The sequence below is a fragment of the Phacochoerus africanus genome, chromosome 6 (genome assembly GCF_016906955.1).
Source record: "Phacochoerus africanus isolate WHEZ1 chromosome 6, ROS_Pafr_v1, whole genome shotgun sequence".
Classification (NCBI taxonomy): Eukaryota; Metazoa; Chordata; class Mammalia; order Artiodactyla; family Suidae; genus Phacochoerus; species Phacochoerus africanus.
In genome coordinates, this window is record NC_062549.1 from 118,250,333 (window position 1) to 118,270,682 (window position 20,350).

Sequence of the window (20,350 nt, forward strand, 5' to 3'; positions counted from 1 at the left end):
GGTTAAGGATCCCCAATTGCTGTGAGCTGTGGTGTAGGTCGAAGATGTGTCTTGGATCTGGCGTTGCTGTGGCCTAGGCTGGCTGCTACACCTCTGATTGGACCCCTAACCTGGGAACCTCCATATGCTGCAGGTGCGGTCCTAAAAGACCAAAAGACCAAAAAAAGAAAAAGGAAAGAAAGAGGGGTAGGGAATACGATGTTGTAGAATACTTTATAAAACTAACATTATTCTGCCGTTGTATTGCATTTACCTTTATCATCGATGTTTGTCATTGATTGAATGTATTCTTTGTGCTATTGCTATATTTGTATTATCTCATTAAATCAAACAGAATGTTATACATATTTGACTCCTGTAACATGAGACCCACACAAGTATAATAAGTTGCGGGGAGTTCCCGTCGTGGTGCAGTGGTTAACGAATCCGACTAGGAACCATGAGGTTGCAGGTTTGGTCCCTGCCCTTGCTCAGTGGGTTAACGATCCAGCGTTGCCGTGAGCTGTGGTGTAGGTCACAGATGAGGCTCGGATCCCGAGTTGCTGTGGCTCTGGCGTAGGCCAGTGGCTACAGCTCTAATTAGACCCCTAGCCTGGGAACCTCCATATACTGCAGAAGTGGCCCTAGAAATGCCAAAAAAGACAAAAAAAAAAAGTATAATCAGTTGCCACATAGCTAGTAATTGGTGGAGCTGCAGTTTGACCCCAGCTCTATTTAATTTTAAAACACGTTCCCAACTGCTTTGTTGCACCGCAAATTCTATTCAGAGACTATGGGTATTAGCTCCATTTTGCCTCTAGAACACTGAGACTAAATTTCTAACACTGTATATATGCATATTTAGAAAATTCTACTATAACAACACAAGTTGGATGTCTTATAGAGTTTATGGTATTAAAATGTTTGCTAGGATAATACAGAATTTTAGAGTTAAGTGGTTTGTTCATAAAACCTTTCCAACAACATAGCATATCATTTAGTTAAGTTACACTCGATAGCATAAATTGCATAGCACAAAGCCTGGGCATAGTAAGTGCTCAGTTAATGGTAGCTATAACCTTATTTTGTACAGCTAATTATAGATTGAATTAGCTGCTTCAATAATTTGAGGTGAAAAAGAATGCAATGAAATCTCATTAGTTTAGGTGTCATTCTCAATTTATGATCTTTTGGGCAAAAGTGAAAATAAGGTTACATTTGTGCTATGAAGAAAGGTCTTCCTGAGCAGTTTTGCAGGAGGGAAAAGTTGAAGCTTCTTATGAAAACAAACTTTTATCGCTTCTTGGTCTTTTGGCTAAGATCAAGTGAATACAAACTATTTCAAAAACCCTGTAGAGCTTTGGTATTTCAAAAAGAATTTTCCATTGCAATTTCACAGTTTTAATATTTTTATTAATTCAAATTACTATTTTATGTAATCTGAAAAAATAATTTTTATGTAATCTGACAGAATAGTTTATTATAAATCTGCTTCACATGATGAGTTCCATCAGTACTAAATTGACAGTCTTCATGATAAAAAGTGCTTATTTTTATCATGCTAGGTTTTTTGTTTTTTTCCTAAAATTTAATGAAGGCTTTAAAAACTGTATCTAACTCCACTCCTGAAGGTATAAAATCCCACATGTTAAAATGTAGTGCTGGAACCATGAAAATCACATCAATGGGAGAGTCATGAAGTTTTAGTTTAGTCTTAACTCCACCGCCCTTAGAGTCTGTCTCTATGTTGGGAAAAAATCAAGAAATCTGCCCTGCATTCTTCTAACATTGTTGTGATCTTCAAAGGAGAAAATAAATATATGGGTTTACTTTATATAAGCATATAAAGACACTTAGAAAATTACCTAAAATGCTATTTATCAAGGTGGTATTTTAGAATTATAAGCTTTCTCAGACTTCCCATCGTGGTTGAGCAAAACGAATCTGACAGCATCCATGAGGATGCAGGTTTGATCCCTGGTCTCGTTCAGTGGGTTAAGGATCCAGCATTTCCATGAGCTGTGGTGCAGGTCACAGACACGGCTCAGATCCTGTGTTGTTGTGGCTGTGGATATGGTATAGGCTGGCAGCTGCAGCTCTAATTTGACCCCTAGCCTGGGAATCTCCATATGCTGCAGCTGCAGGCCTAAAAATACAAAAAAAAAAAAAAAAGAGCTTTCTTCCAACAATTACATGCCTACTACAAATCATGTATGAGTGACTTGTAAGTCTTTGTTTTATTTACCTAATATTTACACCAAAGTTGTTCTAAAAGGCAATCCTACTTGGTGATGTATCAAAATGTTTTCCAGAAAGGTAAGTAGCAATAAATTACACAATTTTTGGAACTATTGTATGCTAACTTGTATATAATATATTTGGGCATTTATGCATTTCTCTTATTGCCACAAATATGCATTATTCAAGTAAATATTTGGGATTCCTGCAATTGAATGTCCTTGGTTTTTCTCTGGGTCTTAGTTCCTAATGCTAATCTTTCTTACTAGTTTCTTCAATAACTTTAACAGATGTGGAGAATACACAGGACTTCTCAAAAATGCAACAGAATTATGCTTTGAACAGTTGGGGTTGTATTCCAGCTTACTTGACCAGAAAGAAAATTTACTAGGGTCATGAATGAAAGGAAACAGCACAAACTGAATCAGTCCTAGGATTGAACCCCAGCTCTTCACAGTTTATTAGGTGTATGATACTGGGCCAATCCTTTCATCTCTCACGGCTCGCTCTCGCTCTCTCTCTCTCTTTTTTTTTTTTTTTTTTGGCTGCACCTGTTGCATGTGGAAGTTCCTAGGCTAAGGATCAAACCTGTGCCATAGCAGTGACCCCAGCCACTGCAGTGATGATGCCAGACCCTTAACCCACTGTGCCACAAGAGAACTCCCAAGTCTCAATTTTTAAAATCTGTAATGGGAATAATAACACCTATCTTGCACAGTTGGGGTGAGTATTAAGATACTGCTTATCTAGTGCAGTGTGTGACATATACTAGATGCTTGTGGGAAGAAAAAAATAATTTTCCCTCTACTGTCTGAGTTCTTAGCTGAGACTCCTGTAATTAAAGATCAATTAACAAGAGGAAAACAAACATGTATTAGTATGCAGACCTCATATATAACTGGAAGACATCCAGGAAAAAAAAATGAGTAACTCAAAGAGGTGGCTTTAGAATTAAGGTTTAAATACCATCTTAATAGGGAAAGGAATGTAGGCCTCTTAGGGGAGAGTAAATGATTTTTAGGAAAGATAAATTGGCTCTTAGAAGAAGATATAGGAGGTATGACAGTTTGTGACAAAAGTTTGGGTGTGTTGCTGATTTCTGTTCCTTTCTCTTATGATAAGAGTCAAACTTGCCTGGTGGATGAAACTCCTGCAGAGAAAGTGTATGATTGAGTTCCTTTTGGAAGATGTCTTTAGGCACCCCAGAGAAAGTAAGCCTCTCTGCACTTGCTGTTTTTCAGGTGATGACAGCTCAAAATAATCAGTACACCAAAGTGGCATATTTTCAGATGGCATGTCCTGAACTCCTACAATCATATTTTTTTTAATTAAAAAAAAAAAGAAATATTTATTTTCTTCTTAGGACTGTGGCATATGGAAGTTCCCAGGTTAGAGGTTGAATCAGAGCTGCAGCTGCAGCTGCCAGCCTACACCACAGCCACAATAATACCAGATCCTTAACCCACTGAGTGAGGCCAGGGATTGAGCTCGCGTCCTCATGGATACTAGTCAGGTTTTTAACCTGTTGAGCCACAGCGGGAACTCCAAGAAAAAATTTAAATGCTATGTTATCTTAGGAAAGCATTCAAGATTGTCACAGATTTTACATGACTTTTCATGTAATTTATCTCGCACTCGATTCATTTCATGCCGTATATATATATCACAGTGCCAGGTACCAGTATACCCCACCTTGCTCACGCCATACCTGTTGGTTTTTCCATTTTAAAGCTGTATTCTGTCCTGAAGTAGCTCATCTATTATGCTTTTTGACTATAAATTTTCAGTTAAATTTATTTATATATTTTAAGACACTAATCTTGTTATTGTTTTAATATTTTCAACTAAAGAGTACAATTTTGCCTTGTTACCAGATTCAGAAGAAGATGTTGTTGAAACTCCTGCTGTGTCCCATGATGAACACACACACCAAGAGATAAAGGGTCACAAAACACTGGCAACTCCAGCAGTTCGTCGCCTTGCAATGGAAAACAATGTGAGTTTTACTTAATATTTAAGTATGAGGTCGCATACATTTTTATCTATGAAAAATTGCCCAGGTATGCCATGATGAGATAGCTGGAGTTGGGATTAAAGAAAACATGAAAATGTCTGTTACTGAAACATGATAGTTGCATGAATGTCCTCACAAGAAATTAGAAGAAAATCGTGAACTTTTTATTCCTATGAATTGAAAAGTGTGGTTTTATTATTCCTTCTGAGAGCCTAGTAACAGTCAGGGACTGCTGTTTCTTTAGCACATGTAAATGCTAGTGTCTTAAGTCAGGTGCTCTAGAAGCCCAGCTTGAGACAGGGATGCGGGAACATGTGATTGATTGATCGAGTGATCACCTTGACTAGGAATGAGTAGGGAAGGGAAGGAAAATGGGCCAGGCAAGGATGTGACCTCAAGGATCTGCCGCATCTCAGGGAGGTGGGGAAAACCACAGAATTGTACTGACCTGAGTCAAGGAGGCCAACCTTTTGTGTTCTCTCTTACCACCTTTTTTGTTTGTTTGTTTTTGCTTTTTTTTTTTTGCTTTTTAGGGTGGCACCCATGGCATATGGAAGTTCCCAGGCTAGGGGTTGAATCATGTCAAACATTTAGATTGTAGGAAATGAATGTAAGCAAATAATTTCTGCCCTTGTGATGCAGCAGAAACAAATTCAACTAGGTTGTGGATTCGATCCCTGGCCTCGCTCAGTGTGTTAAGGATCCGGCGTTGTTTTTGTTTTAGGGCCGCACCTTTGGCATATGGACGTTCCCAGGCTAGGGATCTAATTGGAAATGCAGTTGCCGGCCTACACCACAGCCATGGCAACACTGGATCCTTAACCCACTGGTGGAGGCCAGAGATTGAACCCCTGTCTTCATGAATACTAATTGGGTTCTTAACCCACTGAGCCATGATGGGAACTCCTGTGTCTTTTTATCAAATTGAATTAAATTTAATGAGAATGTTTTATCTCTATAACCAACCATAGGCAATGATTAAATAAAGCCAGATCACATATGTTTCCAAAAAGTATCATGAGTGCCTACTGAGAAGTGAAATTCTATTATCTACTGTTTATTCCATAGAAAGCATTAATTAAAGTTAAGTATTTGACCCTTAACTTGGGCTGAGAAAATCTCATTCCAAATATGCCTCAATAAAGTTAATGTCAGTGTTTTGTATTCATCTTTCTAAAACAGTCATCACGAAAAACTAATTTGAGAGCTTTTGTAGCATGATTATTTTAACTATTACATGTTTGCTGGTGGCCAAGGTTAGAAACATTTGATCTTTTTATTTATTTTTATTTTTTATTTTTTATTTTTATTTTTTTGGTCTTTTTGGCTTTTTCTAGGGCCACTTCCTGCGACATGTGGAGGTTCCTAGGCTAGGGGTCGAATCGGAGCTGTAGCCGCCAGCCTACACCAGAGCTACCCACAGCAACTTGGGATCTGAGCCTCGTCTGCGACCTACACCACAGCTCACGGCAACACCAGATCCTTAACCCACTGAGCAAGGCCAGGAATCAAACCCGCAACCTCATGGTTCCTAGTCGGATTCGTTAACCACTGAGCCACTACGGGAACTCCTGGTCTGTCTTTATTAGAGTGTTTAACTCTTACTCTGAGTTCAGGTTAAAAACCTGACATAGTGTTCCTGAGGATGTGAGTTCAATCTCTGGCCTCAGCTAAGAATCCAGCGTTGCCTTGAGCTGAGGTGTAGATCAAAGATGCAGCTCAGATCCAGCATTGCTGTGGCTGTGGTATAGGCTGGCAGCTGTAGATCTGATTCAACTCCTAGCCTGGGATCTTCCATATGCTGCAGGTATGGTCCTAAAAAGGAAAAAAAAAAAAGACATGCAAGAAATTTAAAAATAGTTGTCTATTTTAAAATGTCAGTTTTCATAAACTTCTGTGGATTATACACAGTGCAGATCCTGCATTGTTGCCACATGAGCAAATGAACAGTGTATACAGACATAGCAAATGATTGCTTATGAAGGGGAGCTATACAGTTCATAGCATGCTATTAAGATAAGGCATTTCCATGGAGTTCCCATCGTGGCGCAGTGGTTAACAAATCCGACTAGGAACCATGAGGTTGCGGGTTCGATCCCTGGCCTCGCTCAGTGGGTTAAGGATCTGGCGTTGCCGTGAGCTGTGGTGTAGGTTGCAGACGTGGCTCAGATCCCAAGTTGCTGTGGGTAGCTCTGGTGTAGGCTGGCGGCTACAGCTCCGATTCGACCCCTAGCCTAGGAACCTCCATATGCCGCAGGAGTGGCCCTAGAAAAGCCAAAAAGACAAAAAAAAAAAAGATAAGTCATTTCCTTATACTAATTTATTGGGCAGAGGTACTTTTACCTTCAGTTCATTTAATTCCATCTAGAGACCTTGATGAATTTATTTATTTTTCGATAGTTTTATTTTTAGCATTAAGATGTCATTTTTCTAGATTAAGCTGAGTGAAGTTGTTGGCTCAGGAAAAGATGGCAGAATACTTAAAGAAGATATTCTCAACTATTTGGAAAAGCAAACAGGAGCTATATTACCTCCTTCACCAAAAGCTGAAATTATGCCACCTCCACCAAAACCAAAAGACAGAACTATTCCTATACCAATATCAAAACCTCCAGTGTTCACAGGCAAAGACAGAACAGAACCTATAAAAGGTAATAATTACAGTAATGGAAGGTAAATGGTGCAATTTATTTGGGGGGAAGCTATTTCAGCATGATGAAATTATAGTTTTTCTAAGGAAGGCTTCAATATATACTGATAATTTTTGAAGAGTAACATGTTAGCAGATTTCCTAGAGTATGAAGTTGTACATAGACAATATTTTTTTTGTCTGTCTGTTTGTTTGTTTGTTAGGGCCACACTTATGACATGTGGAAGTTCCCAGGCTGGGATCGAATTGGAGCTCCAGCTGCCGGCCTACCCCACAGCTCACGGCAACGCCAGATCCTTAACCCACTGAGCAAGCAAGGCCACGGATATTTTAAACATTTACCATTTTTTGTTAGCTTTCATAACAGCTGCTTCTGATTTGTTACTTATTGACTCTTAGGATGATTAACTTCCAGAAGAGCAGCTTTGCAAGAAAGCCATTGTATAAATACATGGCTTGCATCCTTTTGAATTTTTTATATGCCACAGCATTGGAAGAAGTTACCTGTTACATTATTACACTTGACACCAACTGTTGTGCTGCAGTCAGTGCTTCAGCATTGAAATTAATGTCTTTCAAGTTATATAATGAAGATGGTAGCTCCAAGAGGAACAGTTTAGTTGAGAGTAAGTGATGTTAGAGAGCCTTCAATTTTAGTTTTTAAAGAGATTAAAGGATTTATTTTATATATATATATGTGTGTATATATATATATTGTTTTGTTTTGTTTTGTTTTTAATGTTTCCCAGGCTTTCACAAAGCAATGGTCAAGACCATGTCTGCAGCCCTGAAGATACCTCACTTTGGGTATTGTGATGAGGTTGACCTTACTGAACTGGTTAAGCTCCGTGAAGAATTAAAACCCATTGCTCTGGCTCGTGGAATTAAACTCACCTTTATGCCCTTCTTCTTAAAGGTGAGATTTCATTCATTTCAAACAAGGCTACAGTAAGACATTTAAGTTTCGTTGCAAGTGCACAATGTGTTAACTATGCGTTTGAAGAAAAAATGTATTTCTCACAATATCACATAGATAGAAAAATGTGTCAAGGAAGTTTATAGAATTGAGATGTCCATATCAGATTATTTCTTTGAGCTGGGTGAGAATTGTCCTGCCAGTTAGGTAAAGCTTTTAATATCTAGAAGGATCACTCCAGCAAAGTCCTGATTTGAACGGAAGTGCGACTTGGGACTCACCTTTTGCTTTTTGATAGACTTACTAGTACTAGTTTCCTAAGTCTTGGGACCAGTATCAAAAAGAATAAGACCTTCCATTGATCTTGAGCAGCTCACAGTCTAGCTCACTTAACCAGCATCTATGAAGCAGCTACCCAGGGCCCAACACCATACCAAGCCTGCTGCATATACCATCTCTTTTAACTCTCAGAACAACCCTGACATGTCGGTATTACTACCCCCACTTTCCATTTAAGGATGTTGGGGCTCAGAGAAGTTGAGACCTTGTCAAGGATTTATATCTAATAAGTGGAGAACTTATTTCAAGTTCTTTCTCTAGCTCAAGGGTGGCTTCCCACCAGCCCTTTCTGCACTGTACCAAGACTAATCTTCTGTAGATCAAATTACTGTATTAGTTCCTTGTTCTTTTCCGTGGTTCTGTTTCAGGGTTGCATTTAGGATAGTTTGTAAATGCCTTACACTGACTTGAAAAAATATCACCCTGAACCTGTGCTGCCTACCTCCCCAGCCTTCTCCCTCACAGTCAGCCCCTCTGCTGTAGTCATCAGCTATGCGCAGGCACTAAAATACACAGCTCCACCTGAGGTACCGCCTCCTCCCTCAATCAAATACATGTACATTCTAAACACCAAACTTTGTTCCAGTTTAGCCTCCTACAGAAGCCTGTGGCTGTCACAGTTTGAGTTAAATAGCCTTTTCTTTCCCATTGCAGTTTATCTCAAGATAGTGAAAGTGTTTATACTCAGTTGTCCTTTCTCTGATGCTGAGTCTCAAAAGGCAGAAACTGTTCTCTTGTATCTCCATCTTTTTAACAACTCCCCTCTCGGGTAAGGGGATGCTCTATAAACATGAGGTGTAGTAGGTGGCAACACATGTGAGCTCTGGTCTCTATACAGCTGGCCTCTATAGAGGCCAGCAATTGAAACACAGGGATGAGATCACTAAAATTGGAGTTCCTGCTGTAGGACAATGGGACCGGCAGCATCCCTGCAGCACCAGGACGCAGGTTCGATTCCTGGCCTGGCACAGTGGGTTAAAGGATCTGACATTGCCACAGCTGTGGCTAGTTTGCAACTGCAGCTTGGATCCAGTCCCTGGTCTGGGTACTCCTCATGATGTGGGGTGGCCAAAAAAGGAAAAAGGGGGGATAAAAAAGAGCACCCGAATTTTGTGTGAAAGAGAAGAAAAGAAGGCGAAGAGTTTACATCAGTGTTTAAGGCGTAGGTAGAACTTGAATTGGCAGAGGCAGTGGAACAAGGTGAGTGACGTCTGTGGTTTGGCCATAGGAGAAGCTGGAAAGAGCCCCTGAAAAGCCAAGCGTAACTAGTGCTCTCTAACAGACCACCCCCAAATGTAATGGTTTGATAAAAGCCATTTGTTATTTCTCATGAGTCTCCAGGTAGCAGGACCTGTTTACTGATCTTGGCAGAACTCTCATACATCTACAGACAGCTGATAGGTTGGGTAGGGCCAGCTAGTATAGGATGGCCTCAGCGAAGATGGCTCGTTTCTCTTCTGGATGTCTCTCCCATCTGCCCAGTATACGAGCCTTCATGTGGTCTCAGTACTGGCAGAGGTGAAGAGAGATAAACACTTTTCCCAAGCTGTGCTGTGTCAAGTTTGTTTTTTGTTTGTTTGCTTGTTTCTTACTTTTTTTTTTTTGTCTTTAAGGCCACACCTGCGTCACATGAAAGTTCCCAGGCTAGGAGTCAGATTGAAGCAGTAGCCATTGGTCTACACCACAGCCACAGCAATGCAGGATCTGAGCTTATCTGTGACCTACACCACGGCTCACAGCAACACTGGATCCCACCCTCTGAGCGAGGCCAGGCAGGATAGGGGTTAAATCAGAGCTGCAGCTGTTGGTCTCTACCACAGCTCACAGCAATGCCAGATCCTTAACCTACTGAGCAAGGCCAGGGATCGAACCTGCATGAATACTAGTCTGCACCACAATGGGAACTTCTGCAACATACTGTTTTTAATGTATAATACTTTAACCTTATTTATGGACTTTATATAAATATTAAGGTTATAGTTATCATCAAATGCTTAATAAAACTTTCCCTAACTGTCTAATTCAAGGGTGCAATTTCCTTTTTTTATCAAGACCATGGACCTGCCGACAAAAATAACACAGCACAATGCATATAAAGAACTCTTAATTGAACTAAATGAAGGCAGTAGGGGAGGAAATTTTTTCTTTCTTTCTTTTTTGCTTTTTAGGGCCGCACTTGCAGCATATGGAGGTTCCCAGACCAAGGGTCAAATCGGAGCTACAGCTGCTGGCCTGTGCCACAGCCACAGCAACACCGGATCCCAACCGTGTCTGCGACCTACACTGCAGCTCATGGCAATGACAGATCCTTAATCCACTGAGTGAGGCCAGGGATCCAACTCGAAACCTCATGGTTCCTAGTCAGATTTGTTTCCGCTGCGCCACAACAGGAAGTCCAGGAATTCTTTTTAAGGACAATCCTTAAGCATTTATTTTCATTTATAATTGAATACAAGGCAGGACAATCAAGTGCAGTGCGTGAACTTTGATTAGATCCTGGATGGGCAGAGAACCAGCTATAACGAGCATATTGAAGACAGAGAAATGATATTCAAGGGAACAAAGGGAAGGGAGAGAGGAAATGAAGGCGGAGTGGAAAGACATAAATGGTTGATTCAGGGAGTTGGGCTCTTAAGTAAATGTTTGCACCAGTTCTGCCCTTCACTACACCAAGGAACCCAGGTGAAACACTGGCCTCAAATCCTTATCCCTTGTTCTTTCTGCACAGGGAAATAGCTTACTGCCTTTTTTGTGTTTTAATTCAAAGTATTTCTTTGAACTACAGGTTTACTTCTCATGGAAATCTTAAGACTCTACATGTAAGTGAAGAAAACACATAGAATTTAGACATTGTACTTCGATCAGTCTGCGTAGTTGTTTTGAAAATCTCTGTGATGTTTACAAGTCACCTGACTTTTATTCCTTTTTTTTTTTCTTTTTGTCTTTTAGGGCTGCACCTGCAGCATATGAAAGTTCCTAGGTTAGGGGTCAAATGGGAGCTGTAGCTGTCAGCCTACAGCAACGAGGGACCCAGGTCTCATCTGCGACCTACACCACAGCTCACGGCAACACCAGATCCTTAACCCACTGAGCAAGGCCAGGGATACTAGTCGGGTTTGTTACTGCTGAGCCATGACGGGAACTCCTATTCTTAAACGATTAGGGTGACTTAGTTCCACCTTGCTGAATGTTCACATAAGGAGTAATATGCCTGGTACATGTAGACTTGAAATTAAACTCAGCTTAAATAAGAGTTCTCTCCCCTCAACCTTTACACCTCCTATTACTTCAAATCCCCTATCCTTGTGGAGTTAAAAAGTGCTGACATTGTATTTTCAACTCTGTTGAATAGGCTGCTTCCTTGGGATTGCTACAGTTTCCCATCCTTAATGCTTCTGTGGATGAAAACTGCCAGAGCATAACATATAAGGTGGGCAATGTGTTGTGAAGACGTCATTTAAGTAAAAGATGGTGCAGATATGCTTGCAGGTTAAAGAAGCTCTGTTATGCCTCAAACAGCGATTTTCTTTAGACTAGAAATAAAAGTATGGGGTAAAATGTTAAACGGAATATAAACTTACTGATATTGATGTTGGTTTTGCTGGTTAATAATTAATGATACTATTCAGATAGGCAGATTGCCATTTTTAACCACTTTGGGTTTTCCAGTTAAAATTATGGAAATAGACACCTAGAAGGCAATGGGTTATGTTTTCTTTTAACTGTTTTCTTTTTCATGTAATATGTTTTGGACATCATTACATGTCCATAAATATAGCTTTGTCATCCTTAGTTTAGCCAGTGACTTACTGATAAACATTTTAATTGTTTGCAGTTTCTCAATCTTACAAACAGTTTGACCTCAACATCTCTGTGCATCTCTAGCTACTTCTGCATTTATCTCCTTAATACATATTTTTGTAAATGTTGTTACATGTTGTTAAATGTTCTCCAGAAAGTCTGTACCAGCTTATTCTTGCACTAACAATGTACAGAAATAACTTATTGCCGTATATTCTTACCAAAAAAGGTATGTATAAAATATATATATATATATGTATGTATCTTTTCAAAAAAACCCTTTTAAAAACCCTTTAAAATGATTTCTTTTAAATGATCACCATATCTAGTGGAAATAGTTCTTAATAGTTGTGTTTATAAGGCAGGGAGGTTATCCTCTCTTTCCTGTTAGCTTATGAAAAGGCCTGCTGTATAATTGTTTTTTAAGGCTTCTCATAACATTGGTGTGGCAATGGATACAGAGCAGGGCTTGATTGTTCCTAATGTGAAGAACGTTCAGATCTGCTCCATATTTGAGATCGCCACTGAATTGAACCGCCTCCAGAAGTTGGGCTCTGCGGGCCAGCTCAGCACCCCTGATCTTACAGGAGGAACGTTTACTCTTTCCAACATTGGATCAGTGAGTAATAGTAATGTTCAAGTTCAGACATCATAACAAGATTTATGATCATATGCTCAGTTCAAAATAAAAACTTTCAGAGTTCCCTTGTGGCTCAATGGGTTAAGGATCCTGTGTTGTCACTGCTGAGGCACAGGTTTGATCCCTGGCCTGGGAACTTCCACATGCCACGGGCATAGCCAAAAAGAAACATATATGTAAACTTTTGCTTGCCATTTCTTCCTCAAAATCTTCATTTTTCTACTCTTTTTTTTTTTTTTTTTTAAGATTGGTGGTACCTATGCCAAACCAGTGATACTACCACCCGAAGTGGCAATTGGGGCCCTTGGAGCAATTAAGGTATGTTTGTTAAATAACTAAAAAAAAAGTTTAAGCAAACTGGGAGAGTAAAGACAAAGAGTATGCATTTCTGAGGTTTTCCCCTCACTTTGTAGGTTTGAGTATGGTATTGAGTTCAGTAAGGCAATTATTTCTTCCTAAGAACTGGGCCTGCAGTTCTGGTGGTTGCCTCTCTGGAGACTAAATGCCGGTGGTCTCAGTCATTTCCGTAAGGATCTACCATGGTGGATTATGCCAGGCACAGATGTGAGTTTTTATGAATAATCACAAATACAGCCAACCTGAGTCTATCAAAATATCTTTATTCCAGAATACCAAAGAATAATAGTAAGCCAATCCAAATTGTTATTTATAACAGTGAGACACCATTGAGAGAGCATTTTTCTCAAACTTAATTCAACAATCACTGAGAGTGCTTGTTAAAAATGCATATTTCTCGGGGTTCTCCTGTGGTGCAGCAGGCTAAGGTTCTGGTGTTGTCATTGCAATGGCTTGGGTTGCTGCTGTGGCACAGGTTCAATCCCTGGCCCAGGAACTTCCAGGTGCCATAGGCACGGGGGAAAAAAAAAAAAAAGGCAGATTTCTTGGCTTTGGGGACAGAGCCTCCAAAACTTACGTATTAAACAAGAGCCAGGTGGTTCCAGCATGAGTGAGCTGTGGCCACGTACATCCACATTGTTTGCAGCCATCACCACCGTCCATCTCCAGGAGTTTCTGAATCTTCCCAAACTGAACCTCTGTATGTATGTACCACATTTTGTTTAGCTATTCATCTCTAATGAGTGTTTGGGTTGTTTCCATTTTTTAGCTATTGTGAATAATGCTGCTATAAACATTGATGTACAATTGTCTGTTTGCGATGTATTTTTTTCAGAATCATCTTAGTGGCTTATTCTAGCCATGAGGCATAGTTCTTGGAGTATAAATCTTCATAGGGATTTAATGTAGCTAAACTTTGTTAGGGACAAATAATATTTCATTCTTTTCTCCCTTTGTGTCATCTCTCCTTTGCCATCTTCTGTTTTCACTGTAAATTTTTTTAAATGTATTATATTGAAGTATAGTTGTTAATTCTGCTGTACAGCAAAGTGATTCTGTTTATATATATGTATATATACACACATACATATATATTCTTTTCCACTGTGCTTTATTACAGGATATTGAATGTAGTTCCCCTGTGCTATACATTAGGACTTTGTAGTTTATCCATTCTATATATAGTAGTTTGCTTCTGCTACTCCCCAAACTGCCAATTCAATCTTCCCTCCCCCTCAACCCTTGGCAACCAAAATCTCTTCTCTGTTAACTGTGAGTCTGTTTCTGTTTCATAGCTAAATTCCTTTGTGTCATATTTTAGATTTCACATATAAATGATATTACTGGTATTTGTCTTTTTGTTTTTTGGTTTTTTTTGGTCTTTTTTGGCATTTCTAGGGCCGCTCCCTCGGCATACGGAGGTTCCCAGGCCAGGGGTCAAATCAGAGCTGTAGCCACCGGCCTACGCCAGAGCCACAGCAACGTGGGATCCAAGCCGCGTCTGCAACCTACACCACAGCTCACAGCAACGCTGGATCCTTAACCCACTGAGCAAGGCCAGGGATAGAACCCACAACCTCATAGTTCCTAGTCAGATTTGTTAACCACTGCGCCACAATGGGAACTCCTGGTATTTGTCTTTTTTCTCTGACTTAACTTCATCTCGCTTGGGTCCATCCATGTTGCTGCAAATGGCATTATTTCATTCTTTTTTTATGACTGAGTAGTATTCCATTATGTATAAATGATACGTACTATTCATCTTTTTGATGGACATTTAGGTTGTTTCCACATCTTGGCTATGGCAAATAGTGCTGCTGTGAACATTGAGGTGCATGTATCTTTTCAGTTATAGTTTTGTCTGGATATATGCCCAAGAGTGGGATTGCTGGATCATATAGCAATTCTATTTTTTAGTTTTTTAAGAAATCTCCATTATGTTTTGATTAGCTTCTGGACTAATTTACATTCCCACTAATTGTTTTTATTTATTTATTTGTTTTGGTCGTGGCATGTGGTAGCTTGATGTAGGATCTCAATTCCCAGACCAGTGATGGAACCCAGGCCACGGCAGTGAAAGCGCCAATTCCTAACCACTAGACCACCAGGGAACTCCCTCCACTAACAGTTTTCACCATAAATTTTAAACTGTTATAAGTAGTCTTAAGTCACTAAAATCTCTACTTTACTCGGTTCTCAGTATCTTATCTTTCTTGACCTGTTAGCTTCACTTGAGTTCGGAAAACATTCTTCATGGTGACTTGGGAACTACCTACTAGTCTGCTTTTCTCCTACCTACTTCCTATTCCCTGTGAGTCTCCTTTGCCCGTACCTCCTCATCTCCTAATCTTTAAACACTGGAGCACCGCAGGGCTCGGTTCTGGCCCTTTTCTTTCTCTGATTCCGTCTCATGGCTTTAAATACCATTTCTATGCTGATGGCTTTCGAGTTTGTATCTCCAGACCAGATAGATTCCTTCCTTCAACTCCAAACTCATAGCCCCTGCTTGGATGTCTAACAAGTGCCCTGTTGTCCTCACCACCCTCACCCTCACACCTGCTCCTCTGAAATCTGCCCCTTTTTTTTCTTTTTGTCTTTTTAGGGCCGCACCTGTGGCATATGGAGGTTCCCAGGCTAGGGGTCAAATCCGAGCTGTAGCTGCTGGTCTACACCACAGCCACAGAAACGTGGGATCCAAGCCACGTCTGCAACCTACACCACAAGTCTTGGTAACGCTGGATCCTTAACCCACTGAGCGAGGCCAGGGATCGAACCTTCGTCCTCAGTTATATTCATTCCACTGAGCCATGATGGGAACTGCCACTCTTAAGTCTTAACAACATGCCCCACCCTCAGCCTGCTCCCTGTGACCCCATCTCCCACTTCTCACCCCGGCCCCGCAGACTTTGGTGGGCCTCAACACTCCAGTCATGCTTCCCTTCAGCGGGGACACCTTCTTGGCAGGCTTTCCCTGCCCACTCTGTCAAAAAAAAATGCACCCTCTCCCCCATTTCTACCTCCAGCCTACAATCTCTATCCCTATTCCCAAGTGCTTTATTTTGTTTGGTTTGCACTTTTTGCTGTCTGTCAGACTATGTACGTTTTGCCTATCTTAATCACCTGCCCCTCCCCATTAACCACATGAGCTCCAAAAGGGCAAGGATTGTTATGTGTTTTGTTCATTGCTTTATCTCCAGAGTCTAGGGAGTACCTGGTATGTAGTAGGTGCTCAGTAAATGTCTGTTACATAATTGAAATCTGCGATGAAATTTACTGTACAGATGAAACAGTAAATTGTACAGGAGATGAGAAATACCTTGGAGAAACTCTGAAAGCTTGACGTATGTATGCACAAAGTTTGGCAAAGGGGGACTTGGCATTTTGAAAACTCCTTTGGGGTGCCCCTTTCCTCTCTATTATAGGGAGGGGGATTTGCCTACTCTTTTCATCGCAGCTGTTGCCAGAGCTCGCCTTGAGCAAGTGACACCTGACTCTGTCCCTTTCCTCATTTGTAGGCCCTTCCCAGATTTAATGAGAAGGGAGACGTACATAAGGCCCAGATCATGAACGTGTGCTGGTCAGCAGATCACAGAATTATTGATGGCGCTACAATGTCACACTTCTCTAATTTGTGGAAATCCTACTTAGAAAACCCCAGTCTTATGCTGCTAGATCTGAAATGAAGATTGATAAGACATCCTTGAACTTTCCGAGCTTCCAAAGGAAAAGCAGAGCCCAGCCGTGCTGCACGTGTTCTTCCTTACAGTTGGTATCGCCAACGGTTCGTGATACGGGATGAAGGTTCTGAGGCACAGTGTGTATCACTGTTCTGTTAGACTTTCTGCAGAAGACAGATAATGGTGAAAAGTTCTCCTTGGCTGTCAATTTTGTAGGTCCTAGTGTGACTTCTTAATGTGGTGCTGAGGTCTTCGTGTTAACGGAATAAAACTGGCAGGAACAACGAAATCAATGTTACTTGAAGACAGGCACCTATATGCAGTATTTGCCCTTTTTTTTAAATTTTAAACTAACTCTTAGTGAAACTTGTCCATTACACTTAGTTGGGAACAGGAATTTATATGTAAAAATCTTTCTATTGCCCCGCAATAATGCAAATTGTTGTACAAAATAAGTGCAATTATACATAGCTTTTAAGATATACAAGAATGTGTTGCTCTGTAGAGATTATCATCTAAGTGTCTTATTTGTATAAATTAATGTCTTTTAAAAGGGAAAATTACAAGCTAATCTTAAAAATGCCCAATTATAATTTTATAACCAGTGAGGCTATTAAAGGTATTTGTTTAAAATGGATATACTTTTAGAATTTTGGTAATATTTTGGTGTTTTATTGGGAAAACTTCACCTTTTGCAGCCTTGCTTCATGTAAGGAAGGCACTTTAAATATAGCAGGCTGTTGACATTGTCTTACATTCAGAAGTCCATTGCCTTTTAGGGTTTTTTTTTGTTTGTTTGTTTTTTAAACTTTCTTGGCTGCCCCTAAAAAATAGGCTAGATTAAGAAGTTATGTTCTTGGAGTTCCCGTCATGGCTCAGTGGTTAATGAATCTGACTAGGAACCATGAGACTGCGTGTTCAATCCCTGAGTGAGGTGCTCAGTGGGTTAAGAATCTGGCGTTGCCATGAGCTGTGGTGTAGGTCGTAGATGAGGCTCAGATCCTGCGCTGCTATGGCTATGGTATAGGCTTGCAACTACAGTTCCGATTAGACCCCTAGCCTGGGAACCTCCATATGCTGTGGGTATGGCCCTAGAAAAGACAAAAAAAAAGAGAAGTTATGTTCTAGTCCATTCTCTGTATCCTGAGAAGGAATATGAATTAACAGGAGAGAGACGAGTAATGGATAATTATGGACAGTAAAACAATACATTTTGTACAGAAATAAAGGTATCCTCATAATCATTTTGTTAGAGGCCCACCTGAATCAGAAATAGCACCAAGATGAATTATAATCCACCATTTTGATTTGCATTAAGAAATTCATGTTTTTTTTTCTTTTTAGGGCTGCACTCTCGGCTTATGGAGCTTCCCAAGGCTAGGGTTTAAACTGGAGTTGCAGGAGTTCCCGTCGTGGCTCAGTGGTTAACGAATCCGACTAGGAACCATGAGGTTGTGGGTTCGGTCCCTGCCCTTGCTCATCGGGTTAATGATCCGGCGTTGCCGTGAGCTGTGGTGTAGGTTGCAGACGTGGCTCGGATCCCGTGTTGCTGTGGCCCTAGGTGTAGGCCGGTGGCTGCAGCTCTGATTCAACCCCTAGCCTGGGAACCTCCATATGCCGCGGAGCGGCCCAAGAAATAGCAACAACAACAACAAAAGACAAAAAGACCAAAAAAATGAAAATAAATAAATAAATAAATAAACTGGAGTTGCAGCTGCCAGCCTACACCAGAGCCACAGCAGCGCTGGATTGAGCTGCGTCTTCAACCTACACCACAGCTCACAGCAACGCCAGATCCTTAACCCACTGAGAGAGGGCATGGATCAAACCCACATCCTCATGGATACCAGTCGGGTTTGTTACCGCTGAATCACGGTGGGAACTTGCCGAGACCAGCTCAGCAAGATGGGGCTGAAGAACAGGTGCTGTGAAATTTAAGGGGAAAAGTTAACATAAAACAAGACACAGAGACATTTATCTTAAGTAAAGGTGGGAACCAGGGGACTCAAGGTCTCAGGGACCCAAGAGCACCGCCTCAAGAAACCACACTGCTCTTACTGTGCTCTTTAGGATGATGTCAAGTGAGGAGGGGCTATGGGTGGAGGTTATACGGTTCGTTTACTATTTTATAAGTTCTTTTATTATTTTAAAAGCCACTTAGCTGGTAAAAGGTTATGCTTTTACTCTGACCTTTAGGCACATAACAATCATTAGCAATTGAGTTAGCTATCTATGCATAGCATTCCAGAGAATCTTCACTGTGCTTCCACAAATGGCATGCCTATTTGTGGCAACCCTGCATGCCTAGGTTTGCATCTTGGTTCTCTTTGTTAATGCATATTCTGCTAACACCACTCATAAACCACTTGACCATGAGGTTCCTCTTTCTCTTATCCCTTAGAGGACATATCATGCTTGTGCAAGCGCACGGCCTGCCAATCTGCACAGGTCTGGTGTGCCTAGACCAATGCATTATGTCCTCATTCAGCTGACCCTATGAATAGCTTTTGCCTTTAGGTCTTTGTTCTTAAGCTTAAGTCATTTACCAGCACTGTGACTGTTTTTCAAGCAGGAAGATGGGATTTTTCAGCAAAGAGGCTAAGAAAATACTGTAGAGACATGTCTCGAGACAGGAACTCCCAGATTATTTCTAATATCATCTGGTTGAATGCCGTGTGTTCAAGTGAAGTTTTATGACAAAAGAGAAATTCTTTTAATGACTACTTGGTTTTTTTTATAAATGGAAATGATGTATAAATTAGAAAATAATGGATCGAATGAATGTTACTCTTTTTCAAATTCAGATAATATGAAGAGTTGCAAAGAAAATAAAATCATTACAATCCTACCGCTATTAACATTCTGATCAAGGCATTTGTATACATAGCTATTCTTTTTATGAAAATGAGGTCATGCTGTATATACTATTTTCTAATTTGAGTTTTTAAATTTAACCTTATGGGGAGTTCTGTCCTGGCTGAGTGGTTAATGAATCTGACTAGGAATCATGAGGTTGCAGGTTCGATCCCTGGCCTTACTCAGTGGGTTAAGGATCCGGTGTTGTTGTGAGCTGTGGTGTAGGTCACAGACTCAGCTCAGATCCCACGTTGCTGTGGCTCTGGTGTAGGCTGGTGGCTATAGCTCTGATTCGACCCCTAGCCTGGGAACCTCCATATGCTGTGGGAGCGGCCCAAGAAATGGCAAAAAGACAAAAAATTTAAAAAATTAAAAAATTAAAAAAATAAATTTAACCTTATGAGTCAGTAAACAATTCCACATTATCATACTTTTTTTTTTTTTTGCTATTTCTTGGGCCGCTCCCGCAGCATACGGAGGTTCCCAGGCTAGGGGTCTAATCGGAGCTGTAGCTACCGGCCTACGCCAGAGCCACAGCAACTCGGTATCCGAGCCGCGTCTGCAACCTACACCACAGCTCACAGCAACGCCGGATCGTTAACCCACTGAGCAAGCGCAGGGACCAAACCCGCAACTTCATGGTTCCTAGTCGGATTCGTTAACCACTGCGCCATGACGGGAACTCCTATCATACTTTTAAAAGGTTGCACAGTACCACATTTGCACTTATTCTGCATGTCTAAATATTAAACATCTGCTCTATACCAAGTATGGTGCTAAGCGCTGGGTACACGGTGCCCGTCCTCGTGGTCCCTGCCTTTACTGGGCTTTCAGTTTATGGGGGGGACAGATGTTTAATAATCATAAACATGAAAACATAACT

At 40.7% G+C, this 20,350-nt stretch overlaps 1 protein-coding gene across 4 annotated transcripts in view; it reads left to right on the forward strand.

Moving 5' to 3' along the window:
• DBT (dihydrolipoamide branched chain transacylase E2) overlaps positions 1 to 17,247 on the forward strand; it is a 44,374-nt gene extending 27,127 nt beyond the window's left edge. For all 4 annotated transcript variants that reach the window (XM_047785199.1, XM_047785197.1, XM_047785201.1 and 1 more), the window contains 7 exons: positions 4,092 to 4,213; positions 6,666 to 6,882; positions 7,631 to 7,797; positions 11,489 to 11,566; positions 12,365 to 12,556; positions 12,824 to 12,895; positions 16,450 to 17,247. In XM_047785199.1, the coding sequence (XP_047641155.1) occupies positions 4,202 to 4,213; positions 6,666 to 6,882; positions 7,631 to 7,797; positions 11,489 to 11,566; positions 12,365 to 12,556; positions 12,824 to 12,895; positions 16,450 to 16,617 (906 nt within the window). In that variant the 5' untranslated portion in view covers positions 4,092 to 4,201 and the 3' untranslated portion in view covers positions 16,618 to 17,247. The remainder of the gene's footprint in view (positions 1 to 4,091; positions 4,214 to 6,665; positions 6,883 to 7,630; positions 7,798 to 11,488; positions 11,567 to 12,364; positions 12,557 to 12,823; positions 12,896 to 16,449) is intronic.
• Positions 17,248 to 20,350: the final 3,103 nt, after the last annotated feature.